The 18,901-nt window shown below is 52.3% G+C and overlaps 1 protein-coding gene across 3 annotated transcripts in view; it reads right to left on the bottom strand.

Annotated features, from left to right (window-relative positions):
• Positions 1-5,831: 5,831 nt before the first annotated feature.
• The window catches only part of NOS1 (nitric oxide synthase 1), a 104,027-nt gene continuing 90,957 nt past the window's right edge, over positions 5,832-18,901 (bottom strand). For 2 of the 3 annotated variants that reach the window (XM_036448878.2, XM_045585400.1), the window contains 7 exons: positions 16,239-16,449; positions 15,589-15,676; positions 13,413-13,534; positions 12,324-12,472; positions 9,497-9,691; positions 8,831-8,949; positions 5,832-7,838 (listed from right to left, as the gene is read on the bottom strand). In XM_036448878.2, coding sequence (XP_036304771.1) covers positions 7,823-7,838; positions 8,831-8,949; positions 9,497-9,691; positions 12,324-12,472; positions 13,413-13,534; positions 15,589-15,676; positions 16,239-16,449 — 900 coding nt within the window. In that variant the 3' untranslated portion in view covers positions 5,832-7,822. Of the gene's footprint in view, positions 7,839-8,826; positions 8,950-9,496; positions 9,692-12,323; positions 12,473-13,412; positions 13,535-15,588; positions 15,677-16,238; positions 16,450-18,901 lie in introns of those variants that run through there. The other variant, XM_045585401.1, reaches the window with a different exon arrangement.

The raw sequence follows: 18,901 nt of genomic DNA, 5'->3' as shown, positions 1-18,901 counted from the left end.
AGCCAATGAGGGAGCAACTGAGCCAGGCTTCGGATATGAGCCTGCACACTCACCTGCGTTCCAGCGGAGAAAAGAGCTACAGAGCAGCCGGGAAACCGCCCGCCCCGTCCCTCCCCAGCCCCCACGTCCAGTGCAAAGATTTAAGATTCTTAAAAACAATCACCTTATTAATCCCTCTGGCTTCGATCTTCTGTTATTTGATTAACCGTCTCATTTTCCTCCAGAGGCCCTTGTCAAAGTCATTTCCTGTTGGGGCTGTGGGTTAGGCTCTGTCTGAGCCATCCACCTGACTGTAAACACTTTCCCTGATTTTGCCAAGGGCACAAAGAAAAAAAAAAAGTCCGTTTTTACTACTTAACTGACTGTGAAGTGAATATATTCTGTATTGATCCTTTGCCCCTCCATGTTGTGTGCCCCAAATGGCAGTGTTTCCTCTACGGCTGAGTAGTATTCCATGTATGTGTATCACATCTTTATCCAGTCATCGGCGGAAGGGCACCTTGAGACTATGACGCTAAGTGAAATAAGTCAGACAGTAAAAGCTGAGAACCAGGTGATTCCATCCATGTGGTTACAAAACCGCACGGACACGGGCAGCCCTGTGGTGGTCACAGGAGGAAGGAGGGTAGTACAGGGAACCAAATAGATGGTGAGGAAAGACGATTTGACTTTGGGTGGTGGGGGCACAATGCTAGATACAGACCACATTATCATAGAAATCTGCCACTGTCACCCCAATCAATTACATTTAAAAATCCTTTGTTTACCCCCATTCCCACCTTGTCTCCCACCCCCTTCTCTTCTCGGTTTGAGGTTGGAAGGTTCTGTTTTGGTGTAAACTTGGATTTTCACATGGTTGCCAGGCAACAGACGGCCACCCTAGTCAGGATGCACATAAATGTTAAATTGTCCCCAGCCACTCTGAGCTGAGCCTGCGAATGAATCACACAGGGGAGATGGTTAAAATGTAAGCAGGTGTGAGACCGTATTCCCAGAGAATGCTAATGGGTGGGCGGGCCAGGTGGCTCCTATGAGGGCAGGTGGGCTGAGGAGGCCCAACGCCTAAGTAGCAAATGGCAAATGACATCAAGATGGGGCAGCTTGGGCTTCCATAAGAGAACAGGACTGAGAAAGAGAACAGGATGGAGGAACCAGAACATGGATCTTATTTACATGCATGTATGAAACCAAGGCTTGGATTAAACCTAGCTTTAAATCCTAGCTCTAGTCACCCCCTCTCTGTCTCGAGTCTCCATCAGAGACCTAGCCTTTCCCCTGGATAACCAGCACCCCCCGAGGCAGCAGCCGCCCAGAGCTGCCCTGCCTGAGGATCACACAGTCCCAGCCTCTGGCAGCTCACGATAACATCTTGACTTAAGGTATCTTTCAGTTCCTGAGCCCCAAGGTGGAACAAGCCTTGGCTACTCTCCGAAGACACCAGACAGAGGGACGCCAGAGGTCCAGGACGCCAGACCAGACCTCGGAGCTGTGCTCCCGCCTGAAGAAATTATTTACTACCTTCCCCCTCCGGCCATCAGCTCCCAGCACGACCTCACACCTCACCTGGAGGTTTTGCCCTGTACAACCTGTAGCCTCCGTGCCGTGAGGGGATTTCAGGCTCCTGAGTATTCGCTTCCCATTCGCAATAAAATAGCCAGTCTTTCTGTACCGCAGTCCTCGGTGCTTAGCGCTTAGCTCTGCTAGCCCCAATGGATGAACTCTTTGTTCTGTAACATACGGCTGTTCCGTTCCGTTTCGTTCCATGTAGTGTTGCATATCTTATGGCATTTAATCTTATCTCAGTGCGGTGACTCGGAAACAACCATCTTTATTTGCAGTAAAGAAATGAAGGCACAGAGAGATTGTGGACTTATCCAAAGGCACACAGCTAGGAGGCGGAGGAGCTGGGATCTGTACCTGGGCAGTCTGGGTCTCAGCAGGAGCACTGGGTGGTGGTGAAGAATGCAGATTCTAGCAAGGGGCAGTGTGGGTTCTCTCTCTGCCTGTGACATTTACTAGCTATGCCGACCTTGCTCAAACTGGCCGAGCCCCTTCTGCCTCAGTTTCCAAAGTTTTAAACTGGGGAGAGCAATGATAACATGTCCGAGTGTTCTGGTGAAGAGTAGTACTTAATAACATTTAGTCATTGTTTTAATCAACTAAGCACTTCTGGAGAGGCCAGGCGCTGCCTCTTGCTCCATCTCTGACCTGCATCTGACCCTAAAGGTCATCTTCAGAATTCCCTGCAGGGTTGGCAGTTTTGGTTGAGACAGCACTGCACCTCATGCTTTTTCGCTAACTTATCGGTCTGTGTTGCCCCCTCTGCACCCCTCTTTTCCCGTCCTCAAGACGGTTCCCCAATCAGCCTCCTGACACCTGTCTCAGGGTCGGCTTCCTGGGGAGCCCTGGTCTGTGACAGTGGGCGAAGGCATGAGAAATTCCAAGCAAACCAAACCAAAGACAGCAGTCAGCGAGCCAAGTGCACTGTTTAATGTTTTAACCATAATGCAAACAGGCATAAGTAGTTTTTGTTTGGATTCCATCCAATGAGAAGATGAGAACTATACAAGGAGGAGCATGCGGTGAACACAGCCTGGACAACCTTGCAAAGAGCGTGAGGCGGGGCCGGTCCTTTGAGGAAGGTGCCGGAGCGCACGGACACTTGGCGGAGATAGCAGCATCGAGAGCTCAGAGGTAGGGGAAGTCCGAGTTCCTGATGGTGTGTGGTCAGATGAGACACCGCTCTGCCCACCGGCCCAGCTCCCAACCCCGGAGTGGAATCGCACAGGGACAGAGCAACCGACCGACCGACCGACCAACCGTGAGCTCTCGCTCAGCCTTCCAGGACATCACTGCCGAACCCAGAGTGGGTCTTACACTCACAAGGACAACTCAGCAACCTGGAGAACAGGGTGCAGGCGGGAGGCCGGGCACGGAGGGCACTGGCCTCTGAGGGTCACAGCCCGTTATGGAACTGAACTGTCATCCTTCCAACTTGGGAGGGAGGTTGTGAAGGTACCTTTTTATTCCCCCTCCACACCCTTCCAGTCTCAGTGGGGCAGCAGGTGACAGAAACAAAGCCACTGGGCTGAGGAACACCTGGCTGGCCAGGGGCATCTGGTCATGTCCGAGAACTATGCGGTCGTCACGGTTACCGGGCTACTACTGGCTCAACACGCTCCAACGCCCAGGACAGCCCCCCACAAAGAGCCCTCCAGCCTCAAACGCCCACAGGGCCGAGGCCGACAGCCCCGTCTCCCAGAGCCCGGAGCCCCATCTAGGCACTCGGATGTTCTGGCGTCTTTTTCTAGAAAAGTACGCAGGGCAACCTCAAGGCAGATTTGTTGAGAGTGGGCTTTGTTTTGGACCAGACAGGCACGGCCTCATTCAGAGCTGCCCAGCGATTCTAGGACAAAAAGAACACACGGGGGCACACATGCTCCTGACCCGCCCCATCCCCTGCTCTGCCCGGAGGAACCAGGACTGGCGGCTTCCCAGGCGGGAGCGCTCACTAGCTCCCCCCATCTGCGGCGCAATAGCGTGCGGGGAGCAGCAGCTTTTCCTGGGCCTCGTTGCCAGCAGGCAGGGACGGAGAGCCGCGCAGGGGTCAGCTGCCAAGTTCATAGGAACCATCTGAGTTGAGTCCTTGGGAGGCAGGGCCTGCCCTCAGACTGCCACATCTCAGTTTCCTCCATCCCCGCTGCTGGCCTGTCATTCTTGAGCCAAACGGGGCATTTGGATGTAGGAGGCATGGCGGGGGGTGGGGGGGGGGGGAGGCAGGGCATACAAACAGGTCGGATGGGGCGCTCAGGTGAGGGTTTCTCTCTCTGGTTCCCTGCAGGCGTCTCATTAGCTGGCGGATTCAGACAGAAGGCTCTGTGCACAAGGCGGCACGGTGACAGGCGGGAGACAGAGGCAGTGGGGGTGGAAATACACAGATAAACACGACCGGCTGAAAACAAAACCTAAGGGCGGTGCTGAGGGCGAAGGAGCCAGCCGTCTGGCCTGCCTGTTCCGGCAGGACCCGAGTGCCCCGTGACCTCGGTCAGAAAAGCTCCTGTGTTTTGGACTTGGAGCAAACCTGACTCTTTCTGGCGCCCCACACAGGTGGCTGGCAGGAAGGCGCTCTGCTCGGAGGCCAAGGTCTCCTGGCCAGGGGCAGTTCTCCGTGCAGCCGAGCCCGGCTGGCCTGGGAGGACCGACCGTGTGGACTCGGGGAGAAGCTGGCTTTCCCGTCCGCACCGCACACTCGGCTTCCTCGGGGGGAGGGGGAGGGGGGCGCCTGTCTCACCTCCTGAGCCCCGTCGCAGCCGAGAGGCCAGAATCCCAGCGTTCCTGTTTGTTGTCATCTTTCAGGACGAAGTATCCAGGTCCTATTGACTCAACCCCTGTAACCTCTTGTATCACAGTATCTGTTTCTCTCCTCTTTCCAGCCTTTGTTCCTGCGATCGCCTGCACAGAGGTCAACAGGCCGGCCCTCCGTGCTCTGTGCTGCAGCCAGAACATTCTTTTCCAGGTTTAACTCCAGTTACCACCTTATTCTTCCCTTTTAAAAACATTCTTAAGGACTCCCATTGCCTACCAAATACTAGTAAAGTCAAAATTCCTTAACATGCCACTCCCCCTCCCCACTGCCTGGTCCTGCCCATCGTCCCAGCTTCTCTCTTGCCATTCCCACCCTCCTCAGCCTTCCAAAGCTGGTACCTCTGACACCATCCCCCACTTCCCCCTACGTGCCCCACCCCGTGCTTGTCTTTGCTCTCACCCTTCCTACTTTGTGGCACATGTGTCTCCCAAATGTCCTGGTGGAATCCACCCACTTCTCGAACCCCAGACATTTATGTTGATTCTAAGAATCGCATATCTGCATACTGATTCTACCCATCTATAAAAGCGAACTGTGTTCTGCTCTGTGCACCGTACCATGCCTTCTGCATTCTGGAGAAACATGTTATACATTAAGTGAAAAAAATTAGACGTGACCTTTTACAGTGGGTCAGGGGCTGTAACTGAGCACCTTAGGGGCAGTATCTCATGTAATCCACCTTGTCCTACAGGTGACCATGCGGACTCAGAAAGGTGAGTAATCTGTCAGCCACAGCAGTCTGCGGGGATGAAATCTACAAGTAAACATGGCCAGCTAACAACAAGAGGGCATGAACTCAGGCCAGCTCCCAAAACTCACGTGGGTGATCTGAAGCCTTCTGCCCACAGGAAAGCTACCGGGGGTCCCACTCCATAGGAACCAGGTGCGGGGATTAGGCTCTCAGTGATGACAGGAACGCGTGACTGTTGAGGGGATGACCATTCCTCCTGCCCAACTCACTTCTGTCTAGTTCTGTTTACATGGGGTTGGAGTTACTGCAGGCCAGCTCAATGGGGAGAGGGAGTCAGAGGTTTGTAAACTGGGGGACCCCCAAATGCCCAGCCAACCCTACTCTTGCTCACCTCTTGCTAAACCAAATTTTTGGTTACTGGGACTGAGCTAAAACCCGCCACAAGAGGGCAGCATTTACACACCTGGATCAGAGCTAAACCCTCTAGGACTCCACTCGCCATCCCTTGAAAGGCTCATTACAGCCAGGTTTTTGGTGTCAGGGATTCTGACAAAGGAGAGAAACAGATCAGTCTGGTGCCCTGTCTGCGAGCTAGGAGCTGTGAAGCAGCTGTGTTGTAGTGGAAAGGAGTTTACTTAAAAAAAAAAAATCCTTCTGGGAAGAAAGATGAATCCTGGTTATCTAATCATCTCCTTGGACTCCCCGATAAAACAAGAGGAGTTTCCCTTCATCTGCCTCTTCCCCAAGGACGCGAACAGAGAGGAGGGCACCTGGCAGAGTGCTCACAAGTGTTTATTGGGCGATGGAAAGCGTTCGTGCAGAAAGCTCGATTTGATGGAGGTTGGACACATTCCCCGGGGAGCGAGTGACATTGTAGGCGGCATCACCAACAAGCTCACGGGGTTGGGAAGCTGCTAGGGGACAGATCTGTTTGCAGAAGAGACGGGTTTACGAGGGGCTTCCCTCCAGGTTAGAAAGGGTCGGGGAGCATGCTGAGCGTTTGGTCTCAATGCCCTTGGAAGTCTGAGCGGGAGAAAACAGGACTCAAGGAAGGCAGGAGGCCCTGACTCTGTGTCCGCCAGGGCACCAGGGGGCGCTCCCAGGGAGGAGGACAAAGACCAGACAGTTTGCCCTTTGACTTAGTCTTGGAGGTTGTCCTCCCCAACACTTCCTTGGCACCCCCATTCTAAGGCCTTTCCAAAGAGGCCAGGGCACTTTCTCTTTGGTACCCCCCCCCTTCCCCCAAAAAAGCCACACATTGAGAGGAGCATGGAGAAGGAAATGCCCATTGTGCAGAAGACACTGTCTTTCTGTGACAAAACCAAACAGAAGGATGGGCCTGGCCCAGTGTTTCCCTCCCAACCCCAGGGCCAGAGCATACCCGGAGCCAGTCCCCTGCAGTGGGCACGGCGGCTTTTGGGCTTTCTCTGGTGGGCGCTGCCCGCATTGATGGGCAGCACTCCCATGCCGCCATTGCCATTGACTCGGAGAAGGTAAAATGTAGCGGCTTGCCAGCCAGGGAGAACCTGTACCAGCTCTGATTCCTGCTAACGACTCTGCTGCCCATTTAAAAAGGAATCTGTCGAGGACAGGACAATTTACTTGTCACTGTTGTTTAGCAGGCTAAACATGGGGGGATGCCTTGTAGAAGGCCTACAGCCCAGAGGCTGGGCCCTTCCCACCCTGGGCTGCGGGCCTGCAGGGGGAGCCATGGGGCGCCCCTGCCCAACCTGATCAACCCTAACTGGCTTCCGGGTTTTTACCCTGAGGGCGAAGCAGCAAGCCCTACTGGGGGGAATAAAAATAAAAGGATGATACTTCCTTAATCTTGTTTCCAGTCTTCACAACTTTAAAGTTGGATCCATTCATACTTAATTTTAAAGCATTACAACAGGGGTACCTGGGACCAGAGACTTGTCCAGAGTCAGGGGGTGGCAAAGATGTCCAGCCTGATCCCTTGGACAGCACTGCTCTGGCCTTGTGGGTGGGCTCCTCTGGGAGGGTTTGGGGTGGGTGGGCTGGGGGGAGGGTTACCCAATCCAATAGATGGGTGAGTTTCCCGGCCATGGCTCCCTCGGGGTGCAAGAATCTAAATATATTTAGTTCTCCGATTCCCCCTTTCGTTGGAGATTTTCCCCTAAACCATCACATGCCCTCTCCGTGCCCGGACCCTTTATTTCCGGGACCATTAGGGTGCTTCCAAGTGCTACAGGGACCCAGGCGCAGTCCCTCAGTTAAAGATGTGTGAGCAGCCAACGCAGGCTGGGCTGGGTTCTCGGCCCCCGGGGTCTGCAGGCAACACGCTCACTTGGACAATCACAAGTGTGCACACGCGCACGACCAGACGTAATCATATAAAAGGTAGGTGGGACTTCAGCAGCTGCTAGACTGGCTCAGAAGACTTCCGTGTGATGGCTCTCCCAGGGACCCCCAAAAACAAGCTCTGCCGTGAGCGCCACACGTCCCAGGGCCTCCAAACGCCTCAGACTTGTCCTTGCGGGAGGAGGGCGGGCAGTGCCGTGAGAGCCGCTGAGGAGCGTAGAGGCATTGCATTGCAGCGGGAAAACTCAGGAGGAAACCCAAGGACACACGGAGCGGTGAGAACCAGGAGAGGGAAGCCAGGACAGGCAGTGACAGGATGAGGCAGAGGGGCCACGCGGGTCCTGTGGGAAGAAGTCAGCGGTGTCCACGCTTATGGGACCTGCCGCCACCCCTGCCGGAGCGCATGGGGCGGCCTCCTGCTGTCTGTCGGGAAGAGCATCCGCTCAGGAGCTAAAAACCCTGTGGGAGAAGATTGAGGAGGGAGTTAGCGCCAAAGGGCCAGGCCGCTTTGTCCTTAAAGATATTGGGGGGGGGGGGGGGGGGAGGAGAAGGGGGTGTAGGAGAGGCTAGGCAGAAAAAAGGAGACATATGTACTACTATTTGTAATCCTTTAAACAATAAAAAAATTTAAAAAGATATGGGGGACAGCCACCTACACTCTGCACGGGCCCGCCTTGCCCTGGCACCCAGCTGGGACCTGCAAGGAGTGACCGCAGGAATCAGTGAACGCTGGCTCCCAACACACCGGTCAGGAAGAGGGACATTTAAAGCGGCTCAGTGACAGCCAAAGGCGCTGTGGTCACAGCAATAAAGTGAGCCTCCTGGACACACGAGTGTGTGTTCGAGACAGCTGGTGGAAGGGGAAGACCATGAGGGTATGTGAGAGAGAGAGTGTATGCCCTCTGCTACTCTAAATGAGACGGTTCCATTGCCACCGAAGGGAAAGGGCCCAGGGTGGGGGTGGCGAGGTGGTCTGGGGCAGGGAAAGGGGGCATGAGGTTAGAGTCAGGGCTGGTGTGCCATGGCACTGCGGTCAGCCTAAAACAGTGAGACTCAATCCCAGCCTTGTGGTGCCCCAGACGGTTTCCAGCAATTTCTAAGGGAAGAGTGAAGCTGTCAAAATAATGCCAACTGGAATTTGCATCAATGAGAGTGTTCCCAGCAATTCTGAGGAGTGAGAGACATGGTGTGAACCCCCAGACAATGCTGCAGAGCCCCGAGCTGTCATTCCACTAGGGGGTGCCCTGGGCAGAAGCTGGGGTTCCTGCACTTGAGGGCAGAGTCTCCCAGAGGAACCACTGCACCCAGAGGTCTAGCCTGGAAGGCGCATTTCTAACACGCTCCCAGGGACCCCTCGGAGGGAAAGCCCTGTTAATGAGGCCAGACGTCCCTGCCCATCAGGACCCAGAAGAGGGCTCTGCACCCCCTTGCCAGGGACGGGGCCAGCTTACTCGTCAGTGTCCTTTTTGCTCCCCTCAATGAAGGCAATGGATTCAGATCTAAGGCGGTTGGTCACTTCATACGTTCGCAGGGTGACCCCAAAGATATCCTCATGGTAGCGGTTGTCATCCTAGGGAACGGAAACAGGAAACAGCCCTGAGGCCAGCCCAGGGCACAGAGAGGCAGGCATGCTGACACCAGCATGAACTCTCCCTAAAGAAAAGGAGCCCCAAAGAAACAAGGCGCCCCAGCGCCCCTGGAGTGCCCTGGGCCTCCAAGACTGTTGGAGCAGGACCCGCTGCCCTCCAGGCACGGGGTCTCTCCAGCCCAGACGACGAGCACCGGGGTCCGTTCAGGAACAAGCTGCTGCTCTGTGGGTTCTGAGGTCAGGAGGGGAGGTGGAACAGGAGCCTCGGCACCCTCCTGCCCTCTCCAGTGATCTGCCCGCTGCTGCCGTCACACACCACAGTCCCCGCCATATTCAACCTGCCCCCTGCACGCCCGGCCTCCTTCCTCCTCTCAGGGGGCTGGGACACCTCCATCCTCTACCTGAGCCAGAGATGGCAAAGTGGGAGAGGGATGTCCTTATGGCTCCCCAGGCTGAGACAGGCGGGGTGAGGAGGAGGAGACAAGACCCCGGGTGCCGGGAAGGGCAGCGAGAGGCCAGCACCACTCACCCTCAGGCGGCTGATGAACACGCCTGCGTCCTCCACCGAGAGCTGCCCCTGCTGCGCCACGATGCGCTGCACGGCCTTGAGGACATCGGCGGCCATGGTGACGTCCCCGCACACGTAAATGTGGCCCCCTTGCTCCTTCAGGGCTTGGTACACAGGTTCCGCCAGCTTCTCCTGCAGGATGTCCTGCACGTACTTCTGTGGGGAGCAGGGGCTGCGTGAGCCCCAGGGAGCAGAGCCCCAGGGGCTTGTGGGCAGGGGTATATCTGGGGTCTCGGGAGAGGGAAGCTGGGAGGAGGAAAGCCAACCCGAGGCTGTAGGAAGGAGCGGCTCCCCACTTTGGACTTTGCTCTGCGGAGGCCCCAGAATGTCTCCTGAAGGGGCATTAAAGGGGAGCATTGTCTAGCTGCTCCTCTCTCCATCCATCAGGGGTCCCCTGCGAGGTTTGGATCCATACATTTGCCAGAGCAGATATATACATACATACATATACATATACATATACATATACATATACATATACATACATATATATATATATATATATATATATATATATATATATATATATATATATAGGGTCGGCAGCTAAGTAATTGCGGGTTTCACACATATATGGCTTCAGTTGAATTTTTAGGTTTGCAGACGTAGTACAAATGTAAAACACATTTTGTTATTTGATAGTTGGCTATTCAGCTGTTAATCAGTAAAAAAAGTTTTTTGATCTGTTTTGTAGTTTTTGTTTGGCGTTCGTTGAAAAATGGAAAATCAAAAGGAACGTTTTCGTCATGTTTTGCTTTTTTATTTCCGCAAAGGGAAAAACGCATCGCAAGCTCATAAAAAGTTATGTGCTGTTTATGGTGACGAAGCCTTAAAAGAACGGCAGTGTCAAAATTGGTTTGCCAAATTTCGTTCTGGTGATTTTTCACTCAAAGATGAAAAACGCTCTGGTCGTCCAGTTGAAGTTGATGACGCCCTAATCAAAGCAATAATCAATTCGGACTGTCACAGTACAACATGTGAGATTGCAGAGAAGCTTCATGTATCACATACATGCATTGAAAATCACTTAAAACAACTTGGCTGTGTTCAAAAACTCGATACATGGCTTCCTCACGAACTGAAAGAATCACAGTTAACGCAACGCATTAGCAGCTGCAATTTGCTAAAGAAACGTAATGAAAATGATCCATTTTTAAAACGACTGATAACTGGCAATGAAAAATGGGTTGTTTACAACAATATCAAGCGGAAAAGATCGTGGAGCAGGCCAGGTGAACCAACTCAAACAACATCAAAAGCTGATATTCATCAAAAGAAGGTTTTGTTATCAGTTTGGTGGGATTACAAAGGAATTGTCTACTTTGAACTCTTACCACCCAACCGAACAATCAATTCTGATGTCTACATTGAACAACTAACGAAATTAACCAATGCAGTTGAAGAAAAGCGGCCCGAATTGACAAATCGAAAAGATGTTGTATTCCATCATGACAATGCAAGGCCACACACATCTTTGGTCACTCGGCAAAAATTAATGGAGCTTGGTTGGGATGTTTTGCCACATCCACCATATAGTCCTGACCTTGCACCATCTGATTACTTTTTGTTTCGATCTTTACAAAACTCCTTGAATGGTAGAAATTTCAATAATGATGATGATGTCAAATCGTACCTGATTCAGTTTTTTGCTAATAAAAACCAGAAGTTTTTTGAACATGGGATTATGATGCTGCCTGAAAGATGGCAAAAGGTCATTGATCAAAATGGGCAATACATTACAGAATAAAGTTATTTAGTTCCATGAAAAAATTGTCTTTGATTTTCTTTTAAAAATCCGCAATTACTTAGCTGCCGACCCAATATATATATATTATTGATCTCAGAGGAAGGAAGAGGGAGTGAGAGATTGAAACATTAATGATGAGAAGGAATCATTGATCGGCTGGTTGCCTCCTGCACGCCCCCTACTGGGGATCAAGCCCACAACCAGGGCATGTGCCCTGATTGGAACTGAACGGTGACCTCACCCACTGAGCCACGATGGCCTGGCAGGAGTGGGGTTCCGACAGGTGTCCTATGCTGACGTGGCAGAGCAGCCCCAGGCAGACAGCAAGAGGTGGGGATAGGTGAGGGCTGCCAGGCCGCCTGTGCAAAGCCAGCTGCTGTAGCTGGAGCAAGTGGGCTAAGGGAATGTGAGGGGGACACCCGGGGGGTTTGCTATAGCCTCCAGGACGTTTGTCTAGCTTGTTCCAATGCCTCTGGCCCAGGAAACTCCCCTCGGCCGAGGCTGACATTCAGCTGTTCGCCTGGCTTGGCTGTCCTGATGCTGATGTACTTCTACAGCAGCTGTCAAACGGCCACGGCCCAGATTCTCTGAGTTCCCCCTCATCCCAGCTGTCCTGGTCTCCTTCCTGGGACCCCTCCTCCCCCGACCTACCCCAGATCCTGCAGGAGCATGCTCCAGGCCTGTGGCCCTTTCCATTTGGACTGGTAGGGTTCCTCCCCCTCCCCCCCCCTCTCAAAAAATATATATTTTATTAATTTTTTACAGAGAGGAGGAGAGAGGGATAGTTACAAACATCTATGGGAGAGAAACATCGATCAGCTGCCTCCTGCACACCCCCTGCTGAGGATGTGCCCACAACCAAGGTACATGCCTTTAACAGGACCGAACCTGGGACCCTTCTGTCCACAGGTTGACTCTCTATCCACTGAGCCAAACCAGTCAGGGCATGGTACGGTCTCTTATGGGCCATTAAATATTTCTTTAAAATTCACGTCGAACGTTTTTCCTGGCTGGGGTGGGGCCGTGACCGAGCAGGGCTACCTTTGGCTTGTCTGGCTCCCGGGAGTAGGCCGTGTACAGTTCTCTGAAGACCCCCGCGCTCCGGGCCTGCAGGGTCTCCTCCCTGTAGATGTGGTCCACCTTGGACTGCCGGCACCCGAAGACCAGGATCATGGGGCAGGGACTCATTCCTGGGGACCAGAAGACCTCATGTCACCCACAGCCCTGATGCCTGATTTGGGGGGTGGCTGGGGTTGGGTACTGGGAACCCCAGCAGATGCCATATAGCTAGAGGGACATGAACACAGGGGCAGGACACACACACACACACACCCCACACACACGGAGGCAGGCAAAGTGTGCTCAGACTTTGGCAAACCTCCCTTCTCTGGGTCTCAATCTTCCTTCCTGACCCCGTGGGAAGGTCTCAGAACCTAGACTTTGGAGCTACACAGCCTGGGTTCCAATCCCAGCTGTCTGACAACAAACTTGCTTAGTTTTCTGTCTCCATTCCCCCCAGGTACAAAACAGGAATAGTAACAGCAACTACCTGATAGGGTTATTGATAGACCTGAATGTCAAACGTCAGAATGGTGCCTGGTGCAAATCAAACGTTAGCTAGGCTACGTGAGTGACAGCTCCATAGGGGCAGGGGCCTTTCCAAGTTGTTCCTGTCTTGTTCATTGGTATGCCTCCAGTGCCTACAGCAGTGTTGGCATTTATTAGATGCTCAATAAATCCCTGTATAGCACCAGCACTGTGGCTCTCTGCTCCCAAAGCTGATCTGTGTGTGTTCCACACAGCAAAGCCTGCCCTTGAATACGAGCCTCTGAGAGAATCCCATCAACACCCCAACTGAGAAGGCTTCCTGTTGACCCTTCCAGGGCTGCCTGAATGGTAGGGAGGGTCCAGTCTTAACTGTCCAAGGAGTGTGGGCTTTCAGGACCAAGCACAAGCTGAGGGAAGATGGGCTCGGACAGGTCTTATGAACGGCACCAGGGGTCAGGTCGGAGGGAGGCTCCCCGCCGCGCGTGAGGCTCCGGAAAAAGAATGGTCACGCCTCTCCTGAGACCCTGGTGGCTGTCCCTGGGCCGGGGGTAGATCCCCTGTGGCGACTGGGCCAGGACCCACCTTTGTGTTGGATATCAAATTGCCGCTGCTGCCAGAAGCTTCGGAAAGGGGCGATGCCAGTGCCCGGGCCAATCAGGATGCAGGGCACTTGGGGGTTTTTGGGCAGGTGGAAGCCGGGCGCTCTGGACAAGGAAGAGAAGATCAGGAGGCTTGCTGGGTCAACTGTGACTAAGAATAGCTAGGTCACTCTGGCCAGTGCACTCTGGCTAGAATGCCGGCACGCATACCAAAGGATCATGGGTTCAACTCCCGGTCAAGTACCTGGATTGAAGGTTGATCCCTGACCCTGGTTGTGGTGTGTGTGTGAGGCAACCAATCAGTGTATGTGTGTGTGTTTCCCTTTTCCCTTTCGCTCTCTTAAAATAAATCAATGGAAAAATATCCTTGGGTGAGGATTAAAACCTGTTAACCAAGCGGGACCTATAAATACGTCAAATGTAAACAATATCGGGAACGGGTAGGACGGATGAATACGTCCTTGAAATATATGTTGCACCCTGAGAGGGACGGTATATATTTTTTGTAATTAAAAAAATATATATTTTATTGATTTTTTACAGAGAGGAAGGAAAGGGGAGGGATAGTTAGAAATATCAATGAGATGAGAGAGAAACATCAATCAGCTGCCTCTTGCACACCCCCCACTGAGGATGTGCCGGCAACCAAGGTACATGCCCTTGACCGCAATCGAACCCGGGACCTTTAGGTCATAAGGCCGACGCTCTATCCACTGAGCCAAACCGGTTTTGGCTATTTTTTGTAATCTTCATCATTGTTTGTAAAATTTATAATTTTTTAATTCGACGTGTCCATTTTTTTTTGTCGGTATTCTCTTCTATTTTTTTTTGGTAATTTTGTATTTTCCTTTGTGCTTTACATATATAAATAAGCGAAAATATATATATATTTCATTTATTTTCATTAAGTATAAATAAAAAAAAATAATATGAAATTATGTCCTCCGGGCGTGACGTACTGACACGTCCTAGTGAAAGAGTACGCGCCCGTTACAGGTTGCGTCATTAAAAAGGGAACTCCCCGGTTAACAGGTTAACAATAACAAAGAATAGCTGAGTCTTAGGGAGACCAGGGCCCAACTTGGGTAGAATACAGTGGGATCTGCAGCTCTTCAGCCTGGCCCCTCGTACCACCAGCTCTAGGGGACTAAAGAATCACCTGGGGGTGTTAAAAGGGGTGCAGGTTTCTGAGGAGTCAGTCAGTCTGGGCTAGGATTCCCTCCCTCCCTCCCTCCCTCTCTCTCTCTCTCTCATTATCCTCACCTAAGGATATTTTCCCATTGATTTTTAGAGGGAGTATAAGGAAGCAGGGGGGGTGGGGGGGTGTAGAGACAGAAACACATAGATTGATTGGCTCCTGCACAGGCCCCAACCAGGGCCAGGGATGGACTCTGCATGTTCTTCACTGGAATCTAGTCTGCAGGCCGACGCTCTGTCCACTGAACAAACCGGCCAGGGCTGGGGCTCTATTTCTGAAGACCCTGAAGGCATGTGGACCAGCCCATGAACAGCTGAGCAAAGTGGCAGGCCAAGGTCACTGTTCAGGTAGAGACGTCATTGACTGACAAAGCAGACCCTTACAATGGGCCTAAGCTCAGGCGTGTCCTTTGTAAAATTTTTTAAAGTAATATTTTTTTATTTGGTTGACTGACTGTGATAAGAACACCTAACATGAAAGCTACCCTCTTAACAAAATTTTAAATGCACAATGTGGTACTGTAACCATAGGCAGGAATATCCTTTACAGCAGAGCTTGGGAGGAAGGCTCTTATTGGTGGTGGTGAGGGATGCTCGGACCTCCTGTTTCTAAGGATCTGGGGACAGCAGGGTGTCCTTTAGGATGTGGATAGAGCCTCCCCAGGTCTGCAAATGCCATGGAGGCTGAGCCTGCACTGGGCTCTCCTGCAGCTTTCCACCAAGCTGAGGACATGCCCTGGATACACGCCCGCTGCGCTGACTTGCCCAGACTGGAGGGCTGTCTTAGCTTCTGCTGGTCCTGTCTCGCGATCCCGCTGCCTTAACAGCTTGGAGGGATGCGGAAAGCTGAGCGCATCTGATCCAGCCGTCTCTCTAGAACTCTTTGGGCTGTTCCACCCACCCAGCTCGGGAGAGCAGCATGCAGACTGGGGTGGCTGCTCATTTCTCTTCCTTTTACTCACCCTCTCACGAAACAGGGGACCACGTCGTCAGACTGGATCTGGTTGAGCCAGGAGGAGCACACGCCATGGTGAACTGGTCCTTCTCCATCTAGCAGAATAAACAGGTGGCCTGGCTCACTCCTGTCCCCAAGCTTCCCGGCACTGGCACCCCCCTTCAGTCCCGAAGGCCCCCAGCCCCAATGCCAAGTTTCTGCCTTGGAGCTCCTTGTTGGATCTCTTCCTCTGACGGGGAGGAGGAGGTGGAGTAGCTGGGGGGAGCCTGTGAGCTGTGAAAGTGCCCAGGGTGCTGTGGGGGCGGGGGAAGCTGGATTCAAATCCCGCCACTGGAAGGGCTTTGGTCAGAGTTTTCCCTATGGGCTGCACTTTGATTGCTTGATCAAGGAGGGGAAGTGCGGAGAAAAGTGTCCCGTTAGCTGACTGACCTGGGACCAGCAGGGCACCTGAAGTGGAGCGCCACCCCCAAGGAAAGGCGTGGTTCGAGCTGCCGCATGGAGTTGGCTCTGCCTAAGGGGACAGGGTGCCTGCTCTGCTTCTTCCCCCAGTTTCCTGGCCGTGGGCATGGGTCTCCAGCTAGGGACTTGGGATTTGGCAGAGCTGCCGGGGCCCGGGGGAGAACGCAGACCCAGAGGCCCCTCAGCACCTCTGCCCACCTCCAGTGCGGTAAGAGACGATGGCCACGGTGAGGTGCACCTCCTCGGGGTACATGTCCGGGGAGGAGCTGATGGAGTAGTAACGAGGCTGCAGAAGGGACAGCTGGGTCAGGAGCAGGGTGGCGGGCATCTGGATGGACGGGAACTCCTGCAGCACCTCCACGATGGTGGGGTTCTTGTTCCATTTCCATTCCTCATACTCCTGCAAGCCCTGCGCCACGGAGAGGGACAGAGGAGAACTCGCACTCAGCTCCAGGCACAGATTTCCACTGGGGGCTCCAGCGGGCCAGGGAAGAAGGCAGATAAAAGCAAGAATAGGCTGGCCGGCTGGTTCAGTGATTGAGCGTCGACCTATGAGCCAGGCGGTCACAGTTTGATTCCTGGTCAGGGCACATGCCTGGGTTTCGGGCTCGATCCCCAGTGAGGTGTGTGCAGGAGGCAGCTGATCCATGATTCTTTCATCCTGGATGTTTCTCTCTCTCTCTCCCTCTCCCTTCCTCTCTGAAATTAAAAAATAAATAAATAAAAAAATCACTAACACTTAACATTGTCAATACTGTGTGTCATATTTTAACTCTCACTCAGTCCTGATGAATTAGTTATGATTGTTATACCCATTTCATAGATGAGGAAACTAAGGGATATAGAGGTGCCATGGCTGACGAGTGGTGAGTCTGGGTTTTGAATCTAGGTCAGGGGGTGAAACTTCAGCTTTCAAACCAAATCTGGTTAATCCCTTTTGTCCTTTACATGGTTTGAGGGAAACATCTGAAGAATACTATTTTATGACCTAAGACTTTATATAATAAAAGGCTAATATGCTAATTGACCCAATAACTGGTTGCTGTGATGCATACTGACCACCAGGGGGCAGACGCTCAGCGCAGGAGCTGCCCCTCATGGTCAGTGCACTTCCATAGGGGGAGCGCTGCTCAGCCAGAAGCTGGCCTTACAGCTGCGAGCGCAGCAGCAGTGGTGGTGGGCTCCAAGGATGTCTGACTGACAGCTTAGCACGGCTCACTCAAGGGCTCCCAGATTGCCAGAGGGTGCAACTGGGCTGAGGGGACACCCCTGCACCCCAGCACACGAATCTCACGCACCGGGCCTCAAGTATGATATTAAATTCAAAATAGAATACTATTTTTTGACCAAAAATATGATGTAAAAAATCAAATTTCAAGTTCAAAAATCCATGAATAAGGTGGGATTGGAAGCCAATCACACCCACTCACTTATGTATTGTCTGTTGACTACAAGAGCAGAGCTGAGTAGTTGCCAGAGACCAAAAGGACTGTGAACCTCAAATATTTACTAGCTGGCCCTTTACAGGGAAAATGTGCGGAGCCTTACCCTAGATAGTCTGGCCCAGAATCTAGGTTCCTGACCTCCACACTGTCCTGCAGTATGTGAAGGTCAAAAGAGAGGCACCATGGAGGGAGTCATGACTCCCAGGTATAGAATGCTAATGTGCAATCTGTGGGTTTGCAAGGGTACAGGTGCACCTGCAGAGAGCATGCTCAGATGGTAAATGGCAGTCCGGAAAAAACAGATCAGGGGGTGGGGAACCGTGTTCAGGGCAGGATGACAGGAAAGCCCAGCTGTGGCTAGGGAACAGAGGGGTTCTCTGGGCTCCGGAGTGATCCTTCCCCCTGGATCTCAGAAGCTGTCCTGGCAGTCCTTTTTTGGACTTAGGAGGTTCAGATTTTGAGGAGCGAAAGGCCATTCCTGTGCGTTGGCTAATAAAGCCTTTCCCCACTTCTCTAGAGACCATCCTTGGGTTATTGAAGGGGTGTGGCATCAGTGAGGATGTGCCTCCCAGACCTTCAGTGACCTTCAACTGCCAAGAGCCCCAGCATGATCGCCTGTGCTGGCCTTGCCTTGGAATGCCTGTGCGACCCAGGAACCGTCCATTCAACTTCTTCTCCTCTCCTTCACTTGGGGTCAGACTTGTTTTGATGTCTGATAGTGCTCCCAGACTTATCTAACTCCCTTTCCATTTTCTCTCACCCAGGCCTTTCCCCTAATAAAAACCCTTGTTCATTTAATCTTATAGTTTATGCTCTTTGGAAAGAAATAACAATACAGTTACATCCAATTCTACTTTAAATAATCCTATTGTCTGACCAGCCTGGCTAGGAGTTGAATATCAACCTATGAACCAGGAGGTCACGGTTCGATTCCCAGTCAGGGCACATGCCTGGGTTGCGGACTCGATCCTTAGTGTGGGGTGTGCAGGAGGCAGCCGACCAATGATTCTCTCTCATCACTGATGTTTCTCTCCTTCTCTGAAATAAAAATGTATTAAAAATATATTTTTAAATCTTGTGGAAGCAGAGCAAGTTCTGGTTCCTCTTATTAGTTACCCTTCCCATTAACTTAAACATTTTAATCAAAGTTATACATGGACAGTTTAAAAAGTTAAATAATTCTGGAAAACTCATGAGGAAGAGAATGCCCTTCCACCTCTCCAATCTGCCTCTGGCTCCCCAGAGGCGCTTCTTCTGCTGTTTACGCATCTATTTCTAAGTCACATTCACCCCTTGGATCGGACTCTGCCTTGCGGACCATCATCAATCCCCTCTCTGGGACAGCAGAAAGCTAAGCCACCTTTGCTGGTGGCTTGCACACCAGGGAAGAGCCCCACTGGGAGGAACTGGGCATCT

Source organism: Pipistrellus kuhlii, unplaced genomic scaffold (assembly GCF_014108245.1).
Source record: "Pipistrellus kuhlii isolate mPipKuh1 unplaced genomic scaffold, mPipKuh1.p scaffold_m20_p_20, whole genome shotgun sequence".
Classification (NCBI taxonomy): Eukaryota; Metazoa; Chordata; class Mammalia; order Chiroptera; family Vespertilionidae; genus Pipistrellus; species Pipistrellus kuhlii.
This window is presented reverse-complemented; position numbering and strand designations above follow the sequence as displayed.